This window comes from Lathamus discolor, chromosome 4 (assembly GCF_037157495.1).
Source record: "Lathamus discolor isolate bLatDis1 chromosome 4, bLatDis1.hap1, whole genome shotgun sequence".
Classification (NCBI taxonomy): domain Eukaryota; kingdom Metazoa; phylum Chordata; class Aves; order Psittaciformes; family Psittacidae; genus Lathamus; species Lathamus discolor.
The window spans coordinates 22936071-22960998 of record NC_088887.1 but is presented as its reverse complement, the minus strand read 5'-3'; the positions used below and the strand labels follow the sequence as shown (position 1 = coordinate 22960998).

At 44.7% G+C, this 24928-nt stretch overlaps 2 protein-coding genes across 9 annotated transcripts in view; one reads left to right on the top strand and one right to left on the bottom strand.

Annotated features, from left to right (window-relative positions):
• Window positions 1-1378: 1378 nt before the first annotated feature.
• Window positions 1379-19668, bottom strand: ILDR1 (immunoglobulin like domain containing receptor 1). Its single transcript, XM_065676696.1, has 8 exons — window positions 19528-19668; window positions 16533-16703; window positions 14225-14374; window positions 13388-13507; window positions 13093-13239; window positions 8760-8891; window positions 6504-7306; window positions 1379-5475 (listed from the first exon to the last, which is right to left on the bottom strand). Exons 1-8 carry the CDS (start codon window positions 19574-19576, stop codon window positions 5434-5436), a joined length of 1614 nt encoding a protein of 537 aa, XP_065532768.1. The 5' UTR covers window positions 19577-19668; the 3' UTR covers window positions 1379-5433.
• Window positions 19669-19762: 94 nt separating this feature from the next.
• The window catches only part of CFAP44 (cilia and flagella associated protein 44), a 49533-nt gene continuing 44367 nt past the window's right edge, over window positions 19763-24928 (top strand). For 5 of the 8 annotated variants that reach the window (XR_010612184.1, XM_065676690.1, XM_065676691.1 and 2 more), the window contains exons 1-3: window positions 19763-20223; window positions 22303-22395; window positions 23283-23460. Coding sequence is in view for 6 of the 8 variants with exons in the window: in XM_065676690.1 (XP_065532762.1) it covers window positions 20208-20223; window positions 22303-22395; window positions 23283-23460 (287 nt within the window). In the remaining 2 variants the exon portion in view is untranslated. The remainder of the gene's footprint in view (window positions 20224-22302; window positions 22396-23282; window positions 23461-24928) is intronic. The other 3 variants (XR_010612183.1, XM_065676688.1, XM_065676689.1) reach the window with 3 other exon arrangements.

The window sequence follows — 24928 nt, the reverse complement described above, 5'->3', positions numbered from 1 at the left end:
GTTTTTGAGATTTGGTAATGGTCAGTCTGACCTGAGCCTAAGAGACATGGAAGGCAGCTCCTGGGTCACCGAGTCCCCTACTTTTGCAGTCAACCATGTCATAGAGGCTGCTTTCATAAGTTGACCAAATTCCATGTTAATAATAGCTAGAGCTGGGCTCAATTTTCCTCACACTGTTCCTATGGGAAGGTTTGTGCCCTAACTACGCTGCTCTGACAATTGGAACTTACCTGAGGCTAGTCCAACAGATGTACTGACCAAACAGTGCACAGGGGTAAGTATGCACCCAACTCGCATTTCTTTTGTTTATTTATTTATTTTCCTCATGCACAAGTCTTTCTGCACACACAAACAAGATGGGCACACATCTGAGCCAGCTATCAAAACCTATGAGGGGGAGCAGCCAGCTCCAGGGCCCCCAGCTCGAGAAAGACATGGACCTATTACAGTGAGTCCAGAGTGCCAAGAAGAAATGATCAGAGGGCTGGATGGGCTCCTGTCTTATTAAGAAAGGCTTAAAAAATTGGTGTTACTTATCCTGAAGAAGGGAAGGCTCCAGGGAGACCTTAAGGCAGCCTTTCAGTAAAGGGGGAATATAAGAAAGACAGGCTTTTTACCAAGGCCTTAGTGACAGGATAAGGGGAGGCAGTCTTAAACTGAAAGAAGGTAGAATTAAATCCAACATAAAGAGAGAGCTCTTTATGATGAGGGTAGTGAGACACTGGAACAGGTTGTCCAATAACGCTGTTATTGAAAGTGTTCAAGTGTCAGATTGGATGGGGCTTTGAGCTACCTGACCTAGTCAAAGGCACCCCTGCCCAAAGCAGGGGCAGAATAGATGATAACTAGAAGTCACTTCCAACCCAAACCATTCTATGATAGCCATCTCCCCAGGCTCCCTGTCCCGGTTAGAAAGTGGCTACATGGCCACTGTAGGACATGTTTTCCCATAGCTCAAGTTCCAAGTGCCTGCTGGCGTTTCAGTCTGGCCAACCATCTGTATTTGGCATGTGCAACCACTGAGCAGTAGGGGGAAAAGACAGAAAGGCTTCAATGCTAAGTCCCATAGGGCAGTAGCTAAGGGGAATGGGGAGACCATGAGGCATAAATTAAGCCTACTGTGTGAGACCAAAGAGACCTCCATTCTTATGTTAGCCATTTACTTACTAGGTCACTGTCACATGTGGAAAGTATGAAAAGCTCAACCAGCATCTTCATTTATCAATCAATCAAAATTTCTAGAAGACTTTTCTTCTCATGGAGTTCAGACTACTTTAGCACCAAACGGTAAGTGTTCTTGTTTTACAGACATGGCAACCAAGTCAGCAATTGTTACAGTTGTCACATCATTAGAGGGCTGCCAATGGTTCCTCAGACATTTTTCCATTCTCTTGGTATTTATTCAAACTACATTCTTTCTTGGAAAAACAAAGAAAAAAGTATCCCAAAATAAGAACAACAAAAAATACCCATACAACCAAACCGTTCTGCATTTTTGTTCTAAAAATAACAGAAAATTCTTACCAACATATAACAAGGTTAATTCCAGAAGTAAGAACAGAGAATTTTCAGTTCTACTTATGATGCGAACACTAGAAAGCAATTAATGGTCTAGGAAGAACACACAAGAGCAACTAGTTAAAAGTTCTATTTTAATTATACATTTGACAGTAATTGAAAAGAATCTACACACCATCTGCTTTTATAGATGGAATAATATTCAGAAGACCAGCACAAGGCACATTATAGGCATTAAACTGAGCAGAAATAGCAAGAAGCAGTCACTACTTGTGGAGGTTAATTTAATACAACCTCAAGTGTCATCTCTCTCCTGTGTCAGGTCGACAAATGGAAGGCACTAAGCATATTAAGTGGGTGTGTTAAACTGATGTGCTGCTGGAGGTAGTAACACAAAGGGGGCTTAGCTACCCTATGTAGTAATACATACCACTGAAAAGCTTTGCATTGTGGTTGGTATCACACCAGGTAACTTCCCCCGACCTGAAGTTAGCCTAACCTTAGCTAGTGCAATCATCAATACAATCCCAGAGATAGCAACTGGGCTTTTCAGCACTTTCTACTGCCAAAGAAGCACTTGCCAAGACCAGATCAATGATTGCACAAGAAGCAGCCCTTGCCCTCCATTCCTGGAACGGCATTCCAGAATGATAGCGGGTTCTACAAATAAGCAAGAAAGCCAGATATTGCAAGTTCTTTCTTAATCAAATTAAAATTACATGATTTTTTATCTCTCTTATGAATCTCTGGTCTGAGGTGGAAAGCAGCTGACAAGGAGCGGCACGGGCATCCTTATCTGCCCATATGGCATGGTTACTTAATCACTACATACTCATTTTAAATTAGGGTAACTCCAGTGGCCATCAAGGCACTTTATCTGAGACAGAAAATTCATTCTTGGGGGTAAGGTATATCCCTGTAAGTACATGACAGGAAGACTAAAGTCTAGAATGGCAATAACTCCCATATGTGAAACATACTAATTTTTTCTTTCCCACTTTTCTGTCTGCTTGCAGTTGTAAAGCATGAATATTTACATTTCCTTTGTCATTATTTCACAGCCTACTAACTGGTCTTTTGCAAACCGCAGTGGGTCTGTGTAAACCTGTGTACACCAGTAAACCTGGCACCATTTCTGCTTCCTTGCTGCATAACCTAATCTACTTCTAACACAATTTAAGAAGGTAAGACTGAGATACAATCAATTTTCCCTGAAGAGTTTTGTTTAATGTTTCTATAAACATGAACAAGGTGACTGAAGAGAAGCTCTTGTATGATAAAGATAAAACTCTTCAGACTTCACCCAGCACAAATTAAGTTCACACAATCTCCAACTGGTCACCGTAACTCAATGACGAAGACTAGAGGAACAAAGAAAGATGGAGGGCTCCTTCACAGCATTTGGATAAAAGCACAACCTCTACAGTTAAGTGTGCTCATTCTACAGCAAGCTTCAACAGCTTCTACTCTTACACACAGTCATCTAGGTTTTCTTTTCAAGGGTTTTCTTGCTGTGTGAGGGAGTTCTTGCTCTTGGGGAAACATCTCACCTGATGTCTCAATACCCTCTACTCTTGACGGCGAGGGGCAGCCCTTCCCTGAAACCAGGACATTTGGGATGGGTTGAGATGACAGGAAGCTGTTCTGCATGATGCATGGACCTACTGGAAGCATAAGGGGAGAGTCAAATTCCAAACCACCAATTTAGCTTCCAAGGGTAGAATCTGCAGGGCCCTTGGTATCTGCTAAAAATTGCCACAGGGCAATGCTACAGTCAGAACAGAATGCTAGTTTTGGGAGAAGGAGTCCATATTATTTTCTGTCATTCCATCACCATAAACTCCTAACTAATAAAAATACTAGCACATCATAGAAGACAGGGTGCATAAGTCCTCAGCATGTCATTAAATAAGAATAAAAATGATTGACAGCCAATGGCTGAGAACCAGATTCAAGAGTGATACTGGCTTTGCAAGTTTGGAGAACACACTTAATTCCCTGTATTTCAGATGTAACTCATGGGTTCATCACATTATTCATAGCTTGGGTTTAATGGAGACAAGGACTACACTTAATACAGCCTTCCTTTCTTGAATTCAAACTTCGGAGTTTCCACTCATTTTTATTTGTGCTAGCCATCAACTTCAAAAGTAAGCCTCTGGTTCTGAAACAAAGTCAACCAGAGAGGCTAGTGGGTCCTCCTGTTTTACCTCCATACACACAATTAGATATAAGCACTGTCAGCCAAGAAACTGTAGGAAAATGAGCACTCTTTGTAGTGGCCTTTGATCAACCAGTAACTGCATCAGAGCATTCAGGCAGGAGCATCTGCTCCAAGCATGATGCTTCCCATCACAGCCCAAAGAAAAGAAAAAAAAGAAGTGGGCAAAGTGAAAGCCTCTCCCTGTCAGTCTTCCAGGGGAAAGTAGAAGCACATCAGTAATTAGGACATTAAAGACCAAATAGTAGCAAGTGTCCCATGTGGCACTGGCTGGGAAATAAGCTAGGAAATGCAGTTATTGATAATGGCCAATCTCTAGTGCCTCTGGATTACAAAATAATGTACAAGATGCTCCAAAAGCTCCCTGGCAACAGTTGAGTCTCTTGAATCTTAAGAAGTGCCTTTGGCAAACCAGTTTCCTGTGGAACAGCCAGCAGCCAGAGAGCTTCTCCTTTTCCAGCACATTTTAAATGAAAACAGTGGATGAATCACATCAAGGATAAATGGCAAGTTCTTCTCCTTCACAACTGGTCTTAGGGGTATAAAGAAATTCTCTGTTCTATTTGTGAGGTGAGAGATGAGAAATCCCTGCAGTCTAGCTACACATCAGATGCACAACATATGTGAAGCTGGTTAAAGTGTCAGGGTAAGGATCAAGGATATTAATAAAAAAGGTGACTGTAAAACATTTTCAGAGCCCTTTATACCACCCCATGTATATGATACATGGCACAGAGAGCAAAGGGAGAATATAAAATATATGGAAGAGTACATGGCTTAGGCAAGATACATCCACCAAAGCCATGCTTCCTAGAGTGGAAGGAAATTCTGGTCCACAGTGTGAGGGACAGTAGTCAGTACTGAGCAAGTTCAGCTCCTGTAGAGATGGCCAAACCTTGGTCAATTTAGCCCTTTAAGTTTACAAATAAATTCAAGCCTGGTTTAAAGGCTAGAATAAGTGACTTTTAAGGCCCTAAGGTGTAAACTTAATGTAGAGCAGGTTGTTTCAGTCAGTGTAAGGCAGATAAGCTGGTAATTTGCAGACATGCTAGTGAGCCCTTATTAAGGCAGTCAAACATCCTTCCAGCTCAGTGATCCTTGTGTTTGGAAGAGAAAAGGAAGCAACTGCCCCAGCTATGCTGAGCAGCCCAGAAGCACCAAACATTACATATTCCGAAACACAACAGAGGACCTCACAAAGGAGATGCTGCGCCTTCCTACACCGAACTCCCAGGGGACTGGAGCAGGTGACCTTTGGAGGCCTCTTCCAACCTAAATTATTCTATTCAGAATTCTAATCATTGTAGCTCTTTTCCAGTAACCAGTGTGCAAAGGACCAGCCTTCTATGGAGTGGACTCCTTGCAGTGTGAGGGCACCTAACGAAGACAACTGGTATCTCTCTTTAAAGACTGGAGATATACCATTTACTGAAAAATACCTGCTGTTTCCAACAGACCATAGCCCATTGCAAACCTAAGTTTCAAATCACAGGAAGAACATAAATGGGTTATGTTTTGCTTTCCTGGGCACTAGACAAAGATCCTTTGGAGCTGTAAGTCTGAGGGGAAGCTGCTTTATCTGTTTTTCAGGTTTTTCTGCTGGTTGTCTGTTCAATGAAGAGCAGCACTCCAACCTACAGAGTAGAAGATCTAAGAGGCGTCCGGTGAGAATCTTAGTTCTTTCATTACTGGCATTAAATGACTATGCTTCTTCCACTGTGGGAACTTCCTCTGCCCTGCAAGAGAAAAGAGAAGGTTCAGGAACAAGGAAGGATGAATGGAAGTATTATGTTTTTCTACCTGCTCTGATCACCATAACAAACCCATTCATGTACATACACATCCTAGCTGGGACTAGAACTGTAATTCCTTCCAAAACTCGGAAGGGAAAATGGTAATGTGCAAAATACAGCCCTCTGAGAAGACTCCCACCTGGTAAACTTCTGTATATATGTGATAAGCGACACTTAACATTTTTTCATTTTAAAATCCCTTAATTTTTAAAGGTGGAATACATTGTCTGACTTAGAGACTAGCAACTGGATATGAAGCTTCTCACACTTAGGTTGCTACCTGAAATCTAGTTCCAGTGTAAACAGACAATATGAGCTGTGAAAAATAGCTGTTCACTGCCCATATAATTCATGCTCAGTTCTCAGGAGCCATCCTCTTCCACCTGGCTTGGAGGATGGCATATTTCTCACCCCTACAGTCTCTCATGATCTTAAAGCCTGCATCATGTAGCTTCAGGCACCTTACCTGGCCACCTTCCCATACGAACCATCTTAGAAATATCACCAACATACTATAGAAATTAAATATTGGAGATACAGGAGATAATGAGAGAATCATGCACATATTAAAAGACATCAGAAGTAAACCACCACCAGAGAGGGTCGCAGAGGATACTGAGTATTGCTGCCTACTTGGAAGTGCTTTCTCCCCCATGACAGTGCCAGAACAGCTATTCTAACACCAACGCATACATAGAGCCCCAAATGACTGTAGGTGGGGACAGAAGTGAGAGTGTATAACATGTCACACAGTGTGGGACATGATAAGGGACTTGCTTTGACTGCTTACTTTGTCCCTGAACACACTATAGCCATGCAACACGTCTCTTCATAGGCAAGTTGCGCAGGGCACCCAGTGCTCCTTATCCTCCATTTGAAAAGCCAACAGGCTGCAGAAAGTAACATTCACTTTTACTCCCCAAAATCCATCTCTTCCCTTAGATGAGAAAGTGAAAAGGCAGCTGACTCACCGAGCGTGGCCCTGCACTGCCTTTGTGCTTCTTCTCTTGACCTGGGATGATTTCTAAGGAGCGGTAACTGGGGGGGTTATCTTCTGGCCATTCCCGAGACCGGGACCGCTGCCTGCGGTTTGTCACCGGGAGATGAACTTGCTCTTCTGAGGAGCTCCATGACCCTTGGCGAGAGGGGGGAGAGTAGCTGTGCCGCCGTTGACCTGAGCTATTGCTTCTGCTGGTATGGTGCTGGTAGTCTCGCCTCCCTGCGGGCTCCTGTCTCCCACCACGATGATGGCCGGAGCGCTCCTTGGCCTCCTCCGGATAGAAACTGCAGCTGCTGCTGCTGCCCCTGCCCCTGTCAGCTTGGCATGGGGGTGACGCATCCCGTCTGGAGTGCAGGGACCTGCCATTGTAGCCATCTGTCCTCTGCCTCTGAGGATGGTCCTCTTGCTGCCTGTCCCAGGGCTCCCGGCTGTAGCTGGAATGAGAATCCCCACTGGAAGGCAAGGGCCACCTCCGGTTTTCCCTCTTGTCCTCTGCTGCATAGTCCCAAGTTCTGAGGGCGCGAGCAGCTCTCTGTGGCCGTGAACAGTTGCTGCTCCCATGGATGGAGATACGATCTGTGAGAGGTGGCATGATCTCAGAGCCCAGGGAGGACAGCAGGCTGGGCTGTGCAGCCTGCCGCTGGTGGGAGGGTGGCTGGAGCTGTGACATGTTAAGGTTTTGGATTTCAGACTCCAGATAGTCCAAAACACCCTTGTTAGCAGAAAGCTGAGCTTGTGGCTGCACCAGTGGAAGACTGTTCTGCAGAGACACATCTAAGGATAAAAGCACAGAAGCACACAGAAAGTCAAGGGGAAAGAATACTAATGATCCTGGCTGAGTCCCTTTTTAGCCTCTCTTCTCCTGCTCCTCCTCAGTGCAAGAGCTACATGAGTTTCAGGCACTACAACCAGCACATCCAGACCACACAGGGTAAGGTGCAAAGAATAGTACTAGTAAGCTGCAGCATGATCTGTCTCTTGGGCAGCAAAGGTAAGAATGAGTCATACAGCACACCTGTCCTTGTCTGACAAAACCACAGCTAATGTGACAGGTTGGTGATAGTCCTGCTCTGAGCAAGAGGTAGGCCCAGATGACTTTAGCGGTCCCTTCTAGCCAACATCTGTAAAAAGCTGACTTGAAACAAATTTAAAGGAAACTTCAGCACAGGAGATTCAAGGCCTGTGGAAAACACAGGCTAAGAAACTGCCAAGGAATGTACTCACCCATTTTCTGCCAGTATGGATTTCCTTAAGAAGACTCAGTGTATTCTGTCTTAAATAATGGTAGCTCAGTCACCAGATCTCCTTAAGAAAAACTGGTGCCCTAACTAAGAAAAATGGTAACTGTATAATTAATTAGTGGGCTAAAAAAAGTATATACTCAGACATCATGAATCTAATACTTAAGATGTTTGCAAACTATTTCTTCAAACAACAGTTAAGACTCATCAGACACAAAGTAAATCTGTGACTGCTGTATTGTGATCAAAAGCTTAATTTCAGATGAAAAATATGTTAACATTTATTTGAGAAGTTATTATGTTAAATTCCCATATTTTCCTTGGGTGATTAAATAATATTACTGGTAATGAGTTATTTTATTACTTATTTCTCTGGGACTTCAGAGACTTCATCTTCCCTCCTCCATCAAAGTTACAAATACACAAACACAAGTGATTCTGGGGCAGAACAACTAGAAAATTCTGCCTGGCTTATTAAAGAGTTCTTAATTTTTTGCTGCATGCTGGCTAGGTCTATTGCACAGAAGGCAGTTTGCCCTTAATCATTTGAAGACTAGACATTTGATAAGAACTCAAACAAACTGCACCTCACTTGTCATGTCAATTTTGGCTATAAGGAGTTGACCGTGACCAGTACAGCAGAACAAAGAAACAGTACCCTCCTCTACCACATGAAGCAAGATAAGCTGGGTGTATTTACCCTGCAGTCACTAGTGTGTAACACAGATAGACTTTAGTTAGCATTAAACTACTTCACCAACCACCGAGCCTAGCAAGACACTTAAGATGACTTAGACCATATTTATTCACCCAGGCAAGTCTATAGTACACTCAGATGTAGCAGAGCTGTCATGCTAGGACACGCAGTCATGCTAGGAACATCTTTCTCTTATAATAGAGAAACTAAAGCTTCACTACTGAACCTCCCCCAAAAGTTACCTGTTTCTCACCCCAATTTGCCTCTGAAATGACACCCACGGTCTCACCTCGTTGCAGTAGAGGGTTCAGCTGGTAAGAGGAAAGTTGTGAGTTCCTGTCGCCACCTCTGTAGAACATGTTGGGTGATATCCAAGGTGCAAGTGCCTGAGCCTGCTTCATGATCCGGTACCGTTCCAGTGCTGTAAATGAAGAAGAAAGCTTACAGTAGCTGTCCAGAAAGCACAGCTTGCAGATCACACACCATTTTGCATGAAGACTGTAGCCTTTAGATGTGATCAGATATAGGAAATTCATAGAATGAAAAGCTCTTTCCACCCCACATAGATAGAGTACAGGGAATGCTAATACAAAGTTGTACAGCTTCAAAAAGATACATAAAACAGAAGGGGTTACTACCTGACATTCAGGGTACAGTTCCAGCAACTGGGAACAAATGGCACTATGATTAAGTATGCAGCACATAACCAAAGGCAAGACTTCCACCTGCCCTGTCATTATGAGTACAGTTGTGGAAAGGCAGGAAATAATGTTTCATACAGCAAGGCTATAGTTTTCTCTCTTTTAAAACTCTTTCAGCTCATCATTGGTTCTTTCCCTTTTGGCTTTGATTTAAGTTAAACACAATCTTTGTTTTGCCACCTTCTTGTAGGCTCTGCCCAGATCATACTTTCCACACCATACTCCATAATTTCTTCTCTGTTTGCAAACAGGGCACTCAGACATGCACTGTCCAGCTTCTCCCTTTTCAGTCTTTCAACCACTCTTGTCTCTCTCTGTAGTTTACCTTAGCATGACTGCTAAAATTATGAAAGTATGGTCAAACTGGTGAACAAACTGAATTTCCTGTTCTCAACACCAATGGCCAGTGTGCCAAACGAGCAAACTCAGTGGAAATTTGTCTCCCTCAGATTGCCCACTAGTGCTAACTGCAGACCCCTACTCGTGGGGTCAGGCTCCAATTCCACTTCGCTTTTTGCAGCATTTCCATCTCACCTCCTCTACAGACAGCCTCATCACCCATGTCTTCACTTATTGCTGCTTCTTTTTTGGGAATACCTAAAAACATCTTACAGAAATTTACTTCTAGCACAATCAAAACTTAAGTTTCTGAGCAAGTAAATTCTGCGAGTCCCAGACCTTGCAAAGCCTGACTCAATGGTTTGTCTGTTATTACTTGGTGAAGGTTTTCTGCAACAGAGCTTTTGGGCTTTTGCAAGATTTCTTTTATATGCCTCCTCCGGAGCTTTAGAAGTGGCAGGCTTTTACTGCAGTCTCTTCTCTGGTCAGGCAGGAACAGAACATTCCTGGCTATTCAGTTCAGCAGACAGATAGGAGCATAATTGCCTTTGAGACTTTTACCCCTCTGATAAATCTGGCTGATGAAATTAAAAGCTACTGGAAGGAAAGAGGGGATAGACAGACAGGTTGACTGCATAAGCCTTGCTTCCTTGAGAAACCAAGCTACAGCTAAGCTCCAGTTAATTCTGTCCCTTGGGTTCAACTACAGCAGGCAGCATTTAGCCTGCACGCTCTCTGGGACTGAGCTCTTCATTTCAGGTAGCACTCCAGTTATTACAAATGTCCTCCTTTAGCCGGTTCACTGAATACAAGGCACCTCTTGTAGCAGAACAGCGATCGACCATGCCCCTCAGCATATCCTTCTCTTTCCCCACAGTTCATGCACAGCTCCACTTCATTCTCCACTCCAAAATCCCCTTTTCTCCCCAGCCTGGCTCCAACCAGAGTGAATTGCAAAGCTGGAAATTTTGGGGGGTTTAATCTTAATACTTTGATTTTTCTTCAAAGCTATGTGGCCTGAAGTAGCAGCTTTCAAGCATTTTATGTCAAATTTGTATTGTTATTTTTTTCTTCCCCATGGGATTTCCCTCCAGTTTTGGTTTCAAACTTAGAGGAAGAGAGAAAGAGGAAAATGGAAAAGGATAGAAAGAAGGAAAAGGCCTTATCTCTTTCTCTCATGTTCCTCCAGTTATCAGCTTGAGAATGTCCTAGAACCTGCTGACCACAGTCTTTGCCCAAGGAGTGAAAGGCTCAGCAACTGTTTCTCTGATCTCTTCCTACAGCTGGACAAGCGCAGTATTACCCTCAGACCTCGTTCACTACCTTCATCCTTTCTTCCTTCCACAGATATGTTGCCTTCCAGTTTAAAACGATACATACTCCGGTCCCTACCCGAAAAATGGAAGTTACAGATCTCTTTTTTAAAGTGCACATATTTATCTGTGGAAAGTCAGATTCACCTGAATTCCAAAACTGGTACGTATAAATTGATACCTATACCTACCTACTGCTGTAAGACTCTGGCAGAATGTCATGTTGTTCCCTCCACTTACTCCCTGCTAAGAGAGGTTGTTCTTCACCTTTGACAGACTTTACAGCTGCTGGACCATTTACCCAATTATATATAAAAAAGTCAATGTTTTCCAAACTAGTCAGACCCAGGTGCAAGTATACCCTATTTTGCATCAATTCATCAGTGGAAGAAGTCCACAGTAGAAAAGAAACTAATAAAACAGAAGGAGATCATACCCTGGTCATTTACCCTGGTGAGCTTTTCTCAGAGTTTTCCATAAGAAATGTTTAGTATTTCTGTACACCAATCCTGAATTACCCAAACAATGCACTTGTTTTAGTGCTAGGTTCAAAATCATGTTAGTTAATGACCTGACTTAAACCACCCAGAATTATATTGCCTCGATGGCATCAATGACTGTTCAGCAGATCCAGGCTACCCTCTAGTGGCCAATAATTGGGAAGAAATCACCTGTACCTGGCTCGCACTGTAACTCATGAAGACTTTCTTCAGGATTCCTGCCTTCTCTTCAGCTGTATGGAACTGTTATTTCTCAGGACTGTTTTTTAAGGTACCCCCTCTATCAATCTTTCTTGGGTGACTTACAAAAAAGTAAGTCAAAAGCAGGATGAAGTGAAGGTGCACTAGAGGAGGGGAGCAGGCACAAGGATCCCTTGCAAACCAGATAAAGATGGCAGGCAGCTGGAATAAAAATTACAGCCAAAGAATCCAGCAGTCAGTCAAGGAGACTGGACTTGTCTGTACTTTACTCATGAGCAGGAAACTGCATAAGAATCCCTCCAACCTATCCTCAACAGGAGATAGGAAAGACAACAGAAGCGGTCTGGAGTACGCTATCATCTCCTACAGCACAGAAAACCAAAAAGGAGCTCACACATATTCTGAATCCCTTTTTTGATGAGAACTAGAAGTCTGGAGATACGTGTCTTTCATCTCCATCACTTCTCTCTCCCTTCATAGCGACTAAGTTTTCTGTCAAATTTCCATTGCCTCCTCAACACTATGCATTTCACGTGACAGCCTGCAGAGCCCCCAGGAAGTGTTTTGCTTTGTTTTTAGCAATAAGAGGGATGTTCTGTTCGCTCTTTGCAAAGGCTAAGCAAATTAAGCTTAAATATAAAACTGTCACAACTTATAAACACCCAAAGTACAGCTCTTTTGCAGGTAAAAGGAAATCAGAGCTCCTTGTTCATAAATCCCCTTCTTGTAGCATCTGGGGAAGAACCTCGTTATTTCAGTGAGAAATAAATGTATGTTTTTGCAATTTGTTATTGTCAGTTTGTGTAAGCTGCAGAGGGGCTAGTCTGCTTCGTGTTGCTGCTAAGTGTCAGTTACAGGAACACAGAGGTTCTATGACCTTAGCAGCCAAAATTAAAATGGTGGCCTTATTAAGAGAACAGGGTCTTGCTGCGGTATCTTTATTACTGCTAAAAATGACACACGAGAAAGTTTCTCTCGACCCTCAGAACCTCAGAATGCATTTGCATGGTTGACCACTATGAAAGATCATCTTTCTCCTTTCTTTCTGCTCACTTCCTTCCCCAAATAAAACCACACAAAACCTTTTTCTTGTGGAAGGAGCAGCTCTGAAATAGCATGCAAATAGAAAATTCAGCTTTTCATGTAAAGTCCTCTTAGAGCAACACACTTGTAGGTTAGGCCGGTTTGAAGAGTAATACCACGGCATTTGTTTGCCTTCCTCACATGCACAGGCATATGAACCACAAGACAAGGAAGAAAAGTCCTGAGCTACTCGTACAAGGGAGCTGATGATGCCCTGGATGCCATGAGATAAGTTGGAAGGAAGGTGTGAGTGAGCAGCAACTTTTTAAAGTAGAACACAAAGTAGCAAGATGGGCTCCATGTATCCTACCTAGCTCCTCTCCTCTAAACTCAGATAAGCTGGTCATAGTGGTCACATTGCCAAAGAAACATCTCAGTCTACATGGACACTGAACTGGAGGGAGAAAGTGGACCTCAGCAAGATCCCAGTCAAGCTTTTGTCTTGACAGAAGCTGTGAATGGACACACATTTGCTTGAACCTCACCTTCCTCATTACAGCAGCACCGGGTAGGGCAGCAGACACATGGGATGTAGCAGCAGCAATACTGGGGGCAGCACTGGCACCAGCACACTCCAATCAGCAGAAGGAGGAGAAGGCCACCGAGAACGATGAGGATTACTGTGAGCCAGTCTGTGGGAAAAAGAGAGAGAAAGAGGCTGCTGATGTACCTGGGCACAGCAAATTATTGAGCACCTCTCCTCTGCTGGAGACATCTTGGGGTGGGGAGGAAGAGAACAGGGGATATCTACCACCCAGGCAAAAAAACACAGGCACTTACGGAGAACAATCAGCTTAACTTCTTTGTCCATATCACCTGAGGTATCTCCTGGAGCTTCCACAGTGCAGTAGTACACGCCATGGTCCCACCACATGACCTCACTGATGACAAGGTCTGCCCCTGTGGGAGAGGGACTGAGAGATCAGTGGGCTGTTTGGCACTGACAGACACTACTTTCAGGCCTCACTCTAAGAGGGCTTTCTGCCTGCAGGTGACATACAGTACTGCATCTTCCCTCTTCCCAAGCATAGACGTCACCTTCAAACAATCCCATCTGAGTCCATTAAGAACTCCTGTAAACAGCATTAACTGCTAGTCCCTTTTTTCTTAGTGTTGCTGGAAGGCAAACACTACTTAGAAGCAGGACTAGTTCTCTGTGGAGTGAAATAACCAGCATGCTGATGGATGATGGATGTTAAGATAACTGGCTGCTGCCAACTGCCAGCCCCACAAATCACTGTCTCTGTTAGGCCAGCCATCCCAGTAACTCTTCCGGCAGGAGTAACAGCTATTGTTCCAGGGACAGCCCAGGGCATATAATACACCTGGACAATTATGCAGTACTTCATAAAAGTAACTGTTTTCTAGCCTTTGGGCTCCTTAACTTACTTCTGTGTTCTTCAGCAAAATGCTCAGGTATCCTCAGCTCAGCCTTAGCTTGTAGTGCTTCCAATACCCTCAGGCCAGCCCTTCACAGCTCTTATTCCACTGCCACCTCACAGAACGTGTAAGTTACAGATGACATCAGCCCTGATTACGCTTCTCTTCACTTAACAAGCTCAGATACTAGATAATTACTGAGTTTGCTGCCTGCCTGCCTGGAGTGAAGTCACTTACGGTTCTGAATGGTGATCTTTCGTTGCTGATAGTCAACACCCAGCACAGGTTCCTTCTGCCCATATTTCTGGATGACAATGCGCACCTTTCGCTGGCTGTCATTGCAGTCAGTAGATGGGTCCTGGTGAAGATTTAAACCAGCCTGGTATGCTACAAACACACATCAAGTAAGATGCCAAAAGTTATTTCAAAGGACCAATTTCTATCCCCTTGTGAGCAGTAGAAAAACTCTTGCATGCATATGTGCATTTGCTTTGGTTTAGTAAAAGCAAGCATTGTTTCAGACCAGCAAAGAGAAGTTGCTTTGAAGTACTCAAAAGCAGAGAGAGGTACAGCCACTGGAACAACAGATTTTGAGAAAACAGGAGCTGCAGAGGAGATACCTCCTTTACTCACAACTGAAAGAACAACAGTAGAAAGAAGCTAATGGTGGTAGGCTGGAGGGCAGCTCCCAGTATGAAGATAAACTGCAAGGAAAAAAGTCATAAGACTCCCAGGAGTACTGGAACTAAAACAAAAGTGTGATTATTTACCAAACAAAATCTCCAGACATACATGAACTGCTGTAGGGATTGTCTCCCTTTCCCTGCTGTATCCCATTAGATGTTGTGGAGCTCATAAACACAGAAAAGAATCCATCATCTGACTCCAGCTAAGGATTATGTGTAGAGACACCTAACAGAATTAATGGAGGATCAGAGGCATTTTTTGTGCAATAATCCTATGGCAGACTCACAACATAACTAACATTGAAATTCCAGGTATTTGGGAGCTGAGATTTGTGGAGACAACTGATACAGTCAGCACTGTCTGTAAAGGGCTTGAAATGAAAAGAGGAGAAGATAAAGCTTGTCAAAGGCTCCTCCATTGCTATATCTCCAATGGATCGGGAAGAACAGACCCAACTAAGCAAACACTATGACCTTCATGCTTTCTGTCCCTGCTGGAGGCTATTAGCTTAAGCCTGGGCCCAAAGTACTCATATTATCCTGCAATCAGCAAAGCCAGGGACCCACCTGCTTGTGGACTAGGCTGTAGAGCACTACCCAAACCATCCAGACTGCATAAAGGAGAGTTTGAGCACCAAGACACCAAACAAGTCCAGGCTCCCCACTCTGAGCTCATTCTTAAGTATGCAGTTAACCTAAGGTTCGCCAGCTTAAACAGACTGCAGGGTTTATAAAAAATAGAATACTTCAGTTGGAAGGGACCTACAATGGTCATCTAAGTCCGACTGCTTGACCACTTCAGGGCTGATCAAAAGTTAAAGCACGTTATTAAGGGCATTGTCCAAAAGCCTTTTAAACAGTGGCAGGCTTGGGACATTCACCACCTCTCTAGGAAGCCAAAGAAATATTTCCTAATGTCAAGCCTGAACCTCCCCTGACACAGCTTTGAACCATTCCCACACATCCTATCACTGGATCCAGGGAGAAGAGCTCAGTGCCTCCCTCTCCACTTTCTCTGCCCAGGAAGCTGCAAAGAGCAGTAAGGTTGCCCCTCAGACTCCTTTTGTCTGAGCTAGACAAACCTGAAGTCCTCAGCTGTTCCTCATAGGACATGCTTTCCAGCCCTTTCACCAGCTTTGTTGCCATCCTCTGGCTGCATTCAAGTATCTTAACATTCTTCTTAAACTGTGAAGCCCTGAACTGCACACAATACTCAAGGTGAGACCACATTAATGTTAAATATAGTGAGATCATAACCTCTTTTGATCGTCTGGTTATATGGTGTTTGACGCATCCCAGGATACAGTCTGCATTCCATCTTTTAAGAACCACCTTAAAAACTCCTGAATTAAGGCTGCACACACCAGTGTGTGTGCACACACATGAAAGTGCTGCCACCAGTATTAAATGTTACAATTTAGTCTTTCTGCCCTCCAAAATGCACATATTTCTTATACCTTCTAAAATCAGTAACATCTGGTCACTGGTATCTAGCTCCAACCATGAGGTCCCCCACGGAATCATGAAGTCCACTTGTTTCAGGACCCTTCCTTTGAAACATGCTGAAGCATGAGGGAGCTGGCAAGACTGACATGTGTCCAACACAGCTGAAACTCTGCTGTCTGAATTGATGACGAGGACAAATGAGCTGCTCTGGCTGGGATTTCTACATCATATCAGAAAGCCTTAACATTGCAAAGGAAATCACAGACTTTTTTTCTTGGAGCACAGGGAAATACCACCACCTGACCTGGTTTGTGGGCAGGAAGAGGTCAAAAGCCTGTATTATCCAGGAAGTCTACCTTTCCCTTCCTGTCCATTTGTAGCAGTACTCCTTGGAAGACAAACCTAACACTTACAGGCCGAGTAGTAGTCAAAGATGGGGTCCTTGCAGAAGGATTTGAAGCGCCAGGTCACCACCACATCCTGCAGCTGAGCTGAGGTGCTATAGTCACACTTGAGGATGACGGTGGCAAATAAGGTGGTATAACGCTCAGCATCCTGCACTGTCACCAGGAGGGAGAGGCAACCTGCAAATGAGAACACCGAAGGCAGTCAGCCGGCAAGAACAGACCTTACATCACAGTTTTCACTGCACCAGACCAACAGTCAAAGTATATCTCCCTCAGCCTCATCCAGGACCTGCAGTTATGGACCTCATCAGTCTCTCTGGTGAAGCCATCCAGAGTTACAAACCCTGGTTAGAATGAGAGTCCCATCTTTCCCTGACAGAAAGCAGCTGGAGCCAGCTGCATTGCCCTGACTTATGGACTAAATTATTTTCTCCAAAGCAACTATTAGCAGCCAGTATGTAGCACATGAATCTGTGTTCTCCTTCTGCAGCAGGAAAACTGTCCCTCCAAGCTGAGGAAGATCATTCATTGGGCCCAGAAGCACACACGATGGGATTGCTTTGGCTTGTCATGCTAACCAGAAAAGTTCTGCAGTGCCATCCCTTCATAAAACACCAAATAAATTTTATTACAGTCTTGCTAAGACAGTCATCAGAATGTGACCAGGAATAAGACAATACAACTTTTGGGCTGTAACATCAGTTAAACTTAATCTGTTTTCTACTAGCTCAGAACAGCACACATCCAAGCAGCTGCAACCACTGAAGAAAGTTGTACAAAGTTTCTTCTAAGCTATGCTTTATTTTAGCCACACTCAGAGACACCTCTATCTTATTCAAACTTTGATAATACAGTAAGTTGCACTTGTCGTTAACAATAGCAAAGTTATCACCAGTTGCCTTTGATAAGAGAATACAAACAGTGTGGAGCAAATGTGCGATGCCCTCTCTGGAATATACCCAGGAGAACAGTGATGGGTTGCAGTGCTATGCTAGTTGCTTCTTAACTGGGGAGCACAGCAGCAGGAAAAGAGGGAAGGAAATGGAGATGCTTGGAAGGTACCAACTGAAAGGGTCTCCATGAACCAACACTTGTTTTTTTTGTTGCTATTCAAAGATTTTTCCTCTATTCCATATTTCAGGATGAGAGCAAGAGAACAAGGAAGTATGTAATAACCTCTGGATTGCAACTGCAAGCATCATTCTTTCAGTGTCCTTTTAGGCTGCACCTCTGCAGTACATTCCAGGCAAATATGCGCTCACCCAGTTTCCACCTGGTGGAAAACATGCTGCAGAGGTGCAACACTGATGCCACAAGTAAATCTGCAGTAGGATGTTGTGAATGCAGTACTTGCTCAGGTTTTTGGTTTGAAATGGGCAGCTGGTCAGCCAACTCAAAAGCACAGGCAGAGTGAACTCATTTGCCTTAAAAATACCGCACAGAGAGGACCAGGGTAAACTCTGAGTCCAAGGCTTTTCTGAGAAATAAAATATACACACTTAAACACAGAAGTACAAGCAGCCATGCAAACCTCTAAAACCCCAAAGGATCTCTAGTTTTTACAATGCTGTAGCAAAGTTCCATACTAGTAGTGGGTGTTTACAGTTTACAGTTGCTCTTATTTAAGAGCACTGTGCTTCAACAGATCTTGTTTCAGCTTTCATCATGAAATAGCTGACCCACAGGATCTTACTGTGGGAAACCACAAGAAGTCAATCCAAAATCAAACTCTCAAGGTTGGCAAAACCTTGATCTCCTTGTCAGTCAAATTAATTTTGATATGAATCCTATCTGACCTGTTGAGGCTCATGTAAACATAACAGGTTATCCATGGGTTTCCTACAGCTGCATCCTTCCAGCAAAAGTAAATCACTATATGATTTTCACTTACAGAAAACTGTTCTGAAAAAGAGACAGAGTTGAAAGATTAAGTTCCTTATTTTCTAAAGAGGTTAAAAACCTACTGTTCCCACTGGAGGACAGTCTGATGTCAATGCACATCTGATGTTTCACACCAACCTCCTCCAAGAAAACTGAAAAGTTGTGGCATTAAGGCTGGTTTCTAAATTTGGACTGCATTACTCCACCACATGCTGCTATCCCGGCTGGAAAGAGCAAACCTGGACACTAGCAACCTTGAAAGTTACAGCTATGGCTGTAAAAAGCCTATGGCTTTGCATTGAAGACACTAACCTTCAGAGCCAGTGAAGCCAAATTTTAGCCAGAACATCATGAGGAACACAGCTGTCAGGCAAGACAATCAACAAGCACACCTATGTATTTCTTTGCTTCTTTTACTGGTTCTCTGTGAAAAACTCAACTTTGGTTTTGGTTTTAAAGCTAACTTTTAATTTTAAACCTAAATCATCAGCAAAGACCCAGGCATCCAAGAAGCAAACCGACCATTTTATTTCCTACAGGAGATCAGAAGCTGTTGGGCAACCTGCAAAGCTTGCCAGAAAGGACTCTGCTTGCCGAAGGCCACTTGTGGACACGAAGGTGAGCTCCTGTTCTCCATACATGTACCTAGCAGCTACGGCAGCACCGCAGCCACACCAGATGCCCATAGAGGCTGAGGCGGGCGCTTGAGACAAGCCAGAGGGGAGCCCCTCCACGTTTGCCTCTTGTGCTCAGGTCCAAACCACGCTGGCCGCACACAAAGCGACACCGGAGGCTGCCAGGAGGCAGGCGGCCACTTCCTCCTAGCACAGCAGGTAGCCGCACCTCTGGGGTAACGAAACTCCGCTCCGGGGGGCTTTTGTACTGAGCTCGGGAGAACCCCGCTCCTCCGCCCGGCGGCGGAGGTCACCACGGGGCAAACACCGCCCGCCCGGACCAGGCCGCCCCTTCCCCTCACCGCGGGGCCGCCATCGCTCCCCACCACGTTAACCCCGGGCAAAACTCGAGGGCGCTTTCCGGTCCCCGGTGCCACAGGCGTGCCCCGGGGCGCGTGGGTCCCCGAAGGGTGCCGAGCCCCCGCCGCCACTCTGGCCCCACTCACCGGCCGGCAGCCAGGCCAGCAGCAGCGCCCACCGCCCGCGCGGTGACATGGCGCGGCCTCCTTCGCCCGCCCGGGGCCGTCGCGCCAGGCCACCCCGCCGCGCCCACAGGCCCTCCCCTTCCCGTGGCACCTGTCCCAGGGCAGGGCGCTGCCGCCGGCTGCAGTCCCCTCCCTCCGCGGCCCCCCAGTGCCCGCCCGCCTCCCTCCGACGCCTGCACCCAGCGCCGCAGTCAGGCGAGTACCTGCTGCCAACGTCAGGAACTGTTTATATGTGTGTATGTAGGTAATGTGCACACAGGTGTATGTGGAGACACGGCCACCCAGCTCTGCCGCCTGCGGAAACACCGCCGTAACCGACCGCAGCGCGGGAGCACTTGCTCCGTCGTGTGAAAAATAAGTTCAGGGAATTCGTCTCATTTTCCAGCTGAGTTTTGAAATGACCGCAACGGTGCCCAAAAGACTTGTTACTTAAAAACAACAAACAAGCAAACCAACCACCCCCTAATGCACGGCGGAGTCGGAACCGCCGCTGGCCCCATAGCCCCGCTGGGGTAACCGGTGCCGAGCCCCGCCTGCCAGACCCACCGACCTACGCATGCGCGCACCCCTCCGCACCAGCGCCGCCGAGCTGCCTCCCCGGGCGCCGCGGGGCCGGTTGCCTGGAAACCGGTAACGCCGCGATGGAGGCGGCCCCAGGTACGGGTTGGTGGGGAGGATTAGCGCTCGGGCCCGTTCCGCCCCACACGGGCTCGCTTCGGCCCTCGGGGTGCCCTCAGGCCCCTGTGTGTCCCCGCGTCCCATGGACCTGTCCCCCGCAACCGGGGCATCTGCTCCGTGCTCTCCTCTGCGGCACCCTCCCCATGGCCCCTCGGAGGCTCCCTCCCCTGTTCTCTCTGCGGAGCTCCAGGAGTTCCCCGTTTGCTCTTTGATGTCCCTCACAAAGCAGTTCCTCACGAGGGGCTTCGGCCTCTCTGTGGCCTTTTCCTGGTGTCCAGCTGGAAGGCGGCCTTGGAAAAGGAAGGGCCTGCACCCCTGTGTGAGGCCAGTGCTATCAGGCTTGTGTGCTGGAGTTTATGTGGGACTATTCTTCCTACACAGAGGCTTTTAGGAAAGAAAAGCCTTTAAGCTCATGTGGAGAATAAAAGAATACTGCTCAGCTTCAGAAAAGTGAAACAGGAATGAATGTTATCTGCAGCTGAGATAGACCACCCTGCACTTCATTTGAAACGTGGGACTTGGTTTTGCTTTACCACGTGTGAGACAGTTTGTGGCAGTGTTCTCATGTTCGTTTTTATGATTTTCCTTTACGCTGTAAGTTAATAAGTAACTGTGCTGATGTCACCTGTTCCAGTTTCTGCTCAATAAAAACTTAGTAACCCTTACTCACAAGGCAGGCTTGCAGAAACTTGAAACTTTTGCTTGCACCAGGAAGAGCTAGGACATCTCGATCAGACCGAGGACTTCTTTGGTTGTAAGGTTGGAAATTAGGTTCAGCTCCTAAGCAGGGCTCTTCTGTTCATGCCTGTTCTCTGATTAGGTGAAAAAAGAGACAATGGAGCTGCAATAAAGATTATATGTCTAGACCCTGCTTTGTAGCTTTATCTTTCCTGTCTCAGTCCCTGACTAGTAAATATTTTATATACTTAACTGCTTTGAGAATTGATGTCTTCTGTTATTCTCCTTGCTCGCAAGTCTTGTAGCTATTATAAGAGAGACAGCAATATTCTTTAGTACAAAAAATTCTTGCTTGGGATTGATTGCCTAAGACTGACTTTTATTATTATTTTACTTTTATTGTTATAATGCTGACTGATGACGATACACAGACAACACCGGGTAGCTGTGCCTGATTTACACTTGGATATTTTGCTTTGTGTCTAGAAGCACTGAAAGCCTTTATTTTATTTTATTTTTTGAATGCAAGTAAGTTTTGCAAAACTCCACTGCTTACACATGTTGCTGTCATCTGCAGCGCAGTAAATTGCTGATACTCTCTGATGTCATCTGAAGGCTAAAAACAGTGCTGAGAGAGTTGTTCAATGGCATGCTGTTTTTCAGAAAGAAAAGGAAGACTCAGGTAAAATCTGTTGTATCTGAAGGGACTGTATCTGTGGACTGCATCTGAAGATGAGTTAAAAAGCAGAACTTGGCAGATGGGAAGAAATCCAACTTAAACTTGAAGAAGATGCCACAGCCTGGAACAGATGATTAATATGTAATTCCTCCTGGCAGACACCCCTAATGGTAGCCAAACCTTGCAGTTGTTATTTTAGGGCAGTGCTAACCTCAGGCCAGAAAGATAGCATAGGCTAGCTCATAAGGCTCATAGTATGGTGCTGAGTCAAAATTGGAAGCAAGAAAGCAAAACAAAGTCATGGGGTGAACTGAGTTCCTTCATGTGAAATAAAGACAAGCAGAGGAGTAACATGTAAGACAATTTCTCCTGAAGTAAAGAATAAGTGACACTGTGAGTCTCCTTTGGAACTTTGGGAGGATTTTTCGACGCTTATATTGACACATTATTTTCAGCTTTTTTTTTTTTTTTTTTTGATCTTCCTATTATACCTTTTTTTCCTCTTATAGGAAGTGTTTCTTTCCTTCCCATTTTAAATTATGGGGTTTTTGTGCAAGCAAATTCTCCCTACACTTAATGTTAAACAACAGGAAGTCCCTTGTTGGACAAAAGGGACTTTATAAAATGACTGCTTAGTGTGTATGAGCAAATTAGTCAAACGAATTCATACCTAAGAGAGTGATCCCACTTGTCCTTTGCAGAAGAAAACAAAACAAGTCTTCCAGAGGAATCCCCAACTGCAGAGGAAGAAGAGGAAGACATGGAGCAAGTGGAATCAGACCATGGGAGCATTGGTGAGTAGTGCTTTCCACTGAAGAGATGATGGCAGAAACTTAAAAACCCCAGTGCTTTCTAGTTTTCATTTTTTCGCTGCTATTGTTATGAACAGCATCTCAGACCAGTGCCTTAAAGTACAGTAACTGAATTTCTCTGCTCTCTTTTAGTTGGCTTACCTCCTGTACTTTTGCTCTTTTTCATGACCCCTTTCATTATTTTTCATAGAATGCCTAGGAGAAAAAAAAAAATTAAAAAAATCAAGGCAAGGTGAAAAGCTTATGAAACAGGTAAAGGGCATTTCATCTGAGGCATCAGACTGAAAAGTGCTTTTAACAAGTGGTTGTGACTAGCTGGAAGTCAAGCTGACTGTATTCTGCCTTGCAGTCCAGTGAAGAACTACACTGGGTCACACATTAGCAATGTGCCTTTTTGAGGACAATGGTGTCTTCTTGTGGCCTGTTGTATGTGCATTTTTTATAATTTATACTAATTGTTTTGAATAATGATATGTATTCAATAGCTACTAAAAAATAGACACTTTAAACTTTATTTGGTTTCTAAAGCTGAGACCTGAACACCAAGCAAAGGTGAAGTACTTTGGTAAGTCTTGAGTTTTAAAATCAGTGTTTTTAAAACAGCCTCAGATTTTTTCTTCTTTAAATTCTTCATTTTCGAATATACACAGTAATATTTTTTAAAGACTGTGGGAGAACTTATTACAGACTGCTCCAGGACAAGTTCTTACTAAGATATTTTCCTTATTTTGAGCTATGGAGTGCTTATTACTCTCTTGAAGGAGGCAAGGAGTGTGTGAATCCTTCCTTTTTGCAGTTAGGTGCAAATATCAGCAAGAAGCCTCAAATTCATGTTGAATATAAATTTCTGTTATGTTCCCACTTCTGAGGTGCAGAAGGTGGTTTTGAAGAGCAAGATAATAGTGAAGAACTATCAGAGGCACAAAAAAACCCTGACCAGGGAGAAAAGAAAATCTCAGAAGCTTTCTTCTATAATTATGAAGACATACGTTCACGGCCATTTGTCATGGAAAACTCTGGGATACCTGTTAACCTTCTTACTCTTAAGTATCCTTTCTGTTGTGGCTGTGCAGATTTAAAGCTTAAGTTATTTAATATGTGTTCTTAAAATTGTACTTGTCTAATTAGGAGTGGCCTATGTGGCATTAGTGGGACACCTTTGACTGGGACACAGGTAAGAACCTGACCAGTTATGGTTCTGGGTGAATTTAATCTTAAATGTTGTCTTGACCTCATAAGCATTTATTACTGGGCATAATGCTTACTGTCATAAGTACTCTTGTAGAAATAGATCATGGGCAAGTTAATGTGACCAGGCAGAAGACTAACGTAAGAATATCCGCTGCAAAGTTCCCCCTTTCTGTGTAGCCACACTCGAGAAGCTGAGGCAAGGGCAGGAGAAGAGCAGCTGTGTACTTCATAATTCCTGACAGTACTGCTAAGAGAAAAGCAGGGAAGAAACCAGGTAGATTTGTAGCCTGGTGCTCAGAAGATCTAAAGTGGTAGAAGAGAGGAAGTGATGCCCATCAATCAAGAGCTACAGTAAGTCCCTTTCTAGGTATGGCCAAGGTTGATATGATATGTGACTTTCATATGTGCTGGTGGTTTCCTCTGCGGACACAGTCGAGTTGCTGTTGAAGACTGAATTTTCCCTTCTCTACATCTGCCTGTAAACATATTAACAATTGAGCTTGAGCACTTAGAATCATAGAATAGTTAGGGTTGGAAAGGACCTTAAGATCATCTAGTTCCACCCCTCGTGCCATGGGCAAGGACACCTCACACTAAACCATGCCACCCAAGGCTCTGTCCAACCTGGACTTGAACACCGCCAGGGATGGAGCATTCACAGCTTCCCTGGGCAACCCATTCCAGTGCCTCACCACACACAGTAAAGAACTTCTTCCTTATATCCAATCTAAACTTCCCCTGTTTAAGTTTGAACCCATTACCCGTTGTCCTATCACTACAGTCCCTAATGAAGAGTCCCTCCCCAGCATCCTCATAGGTCCCCTTCAGATACTGGAAGGCTGCTATGAGGTCTCCAAGCAGCCTTCTCTTCTCCAGGCTGAACAGACCCAACTTTCTCAGGTTATCTTCATATGGGAGGTGCTCCAGTCCCCTGATCATCCTCGTGGCCCTCTTCTGAACTTGTTCCAATAGTTTCATGTCCTTTCTATGTTGAGGACACCAGAACTGCACACAATACTCCAGGTGAGTTCTCACAAGAGCAGAGTAGAGGGGCAGGATCATCTCCTTCGACCTGCTGGTCATGCTTCTTTTGATGCAGCCCAGGATACCATTGGCTTTCTGGGCTGCGAGCGCACACTGAAGCCGGCTCATGTTCATTTTCTCATTGACCAGCACCCCCAAGTCCTTCTCCACAGGGCCGCTCTGAATCTCTTCTCTGCCCAACCTGTAGCTGTGCCTGGGATTGCTCTGACACAGGTGCAGGACCTTGCATTTGGCATGGTTAAACTTCGTAAGGTCAGCATCAGCCCACTTACAAGCGTGT

Coding starts and splice junctions, on each gene's coding strand:
- ILDR1 (XM_065676696.1), bottom strand. CDS start 19,576: ATGTCACCGCGCGGGCGGTGGGCGCTGCTGCTGGCCTGGCTGCCGGCC. Junction 13,240..13,387: donor AGTTAAGCTGATTGTTCTCC/GTAAGTGCCTGT, acceptor TTTTTCCCACAG/ACTGGCTCACAGTAATCCTC. Junction 5,476..6,503: donor GCAGTGCAGGGCCACGCTCG/GTGAGTCAGCTG, acceptor TTTCTCTTGCAG/GGCAGAGGAAGTTCCCACAG.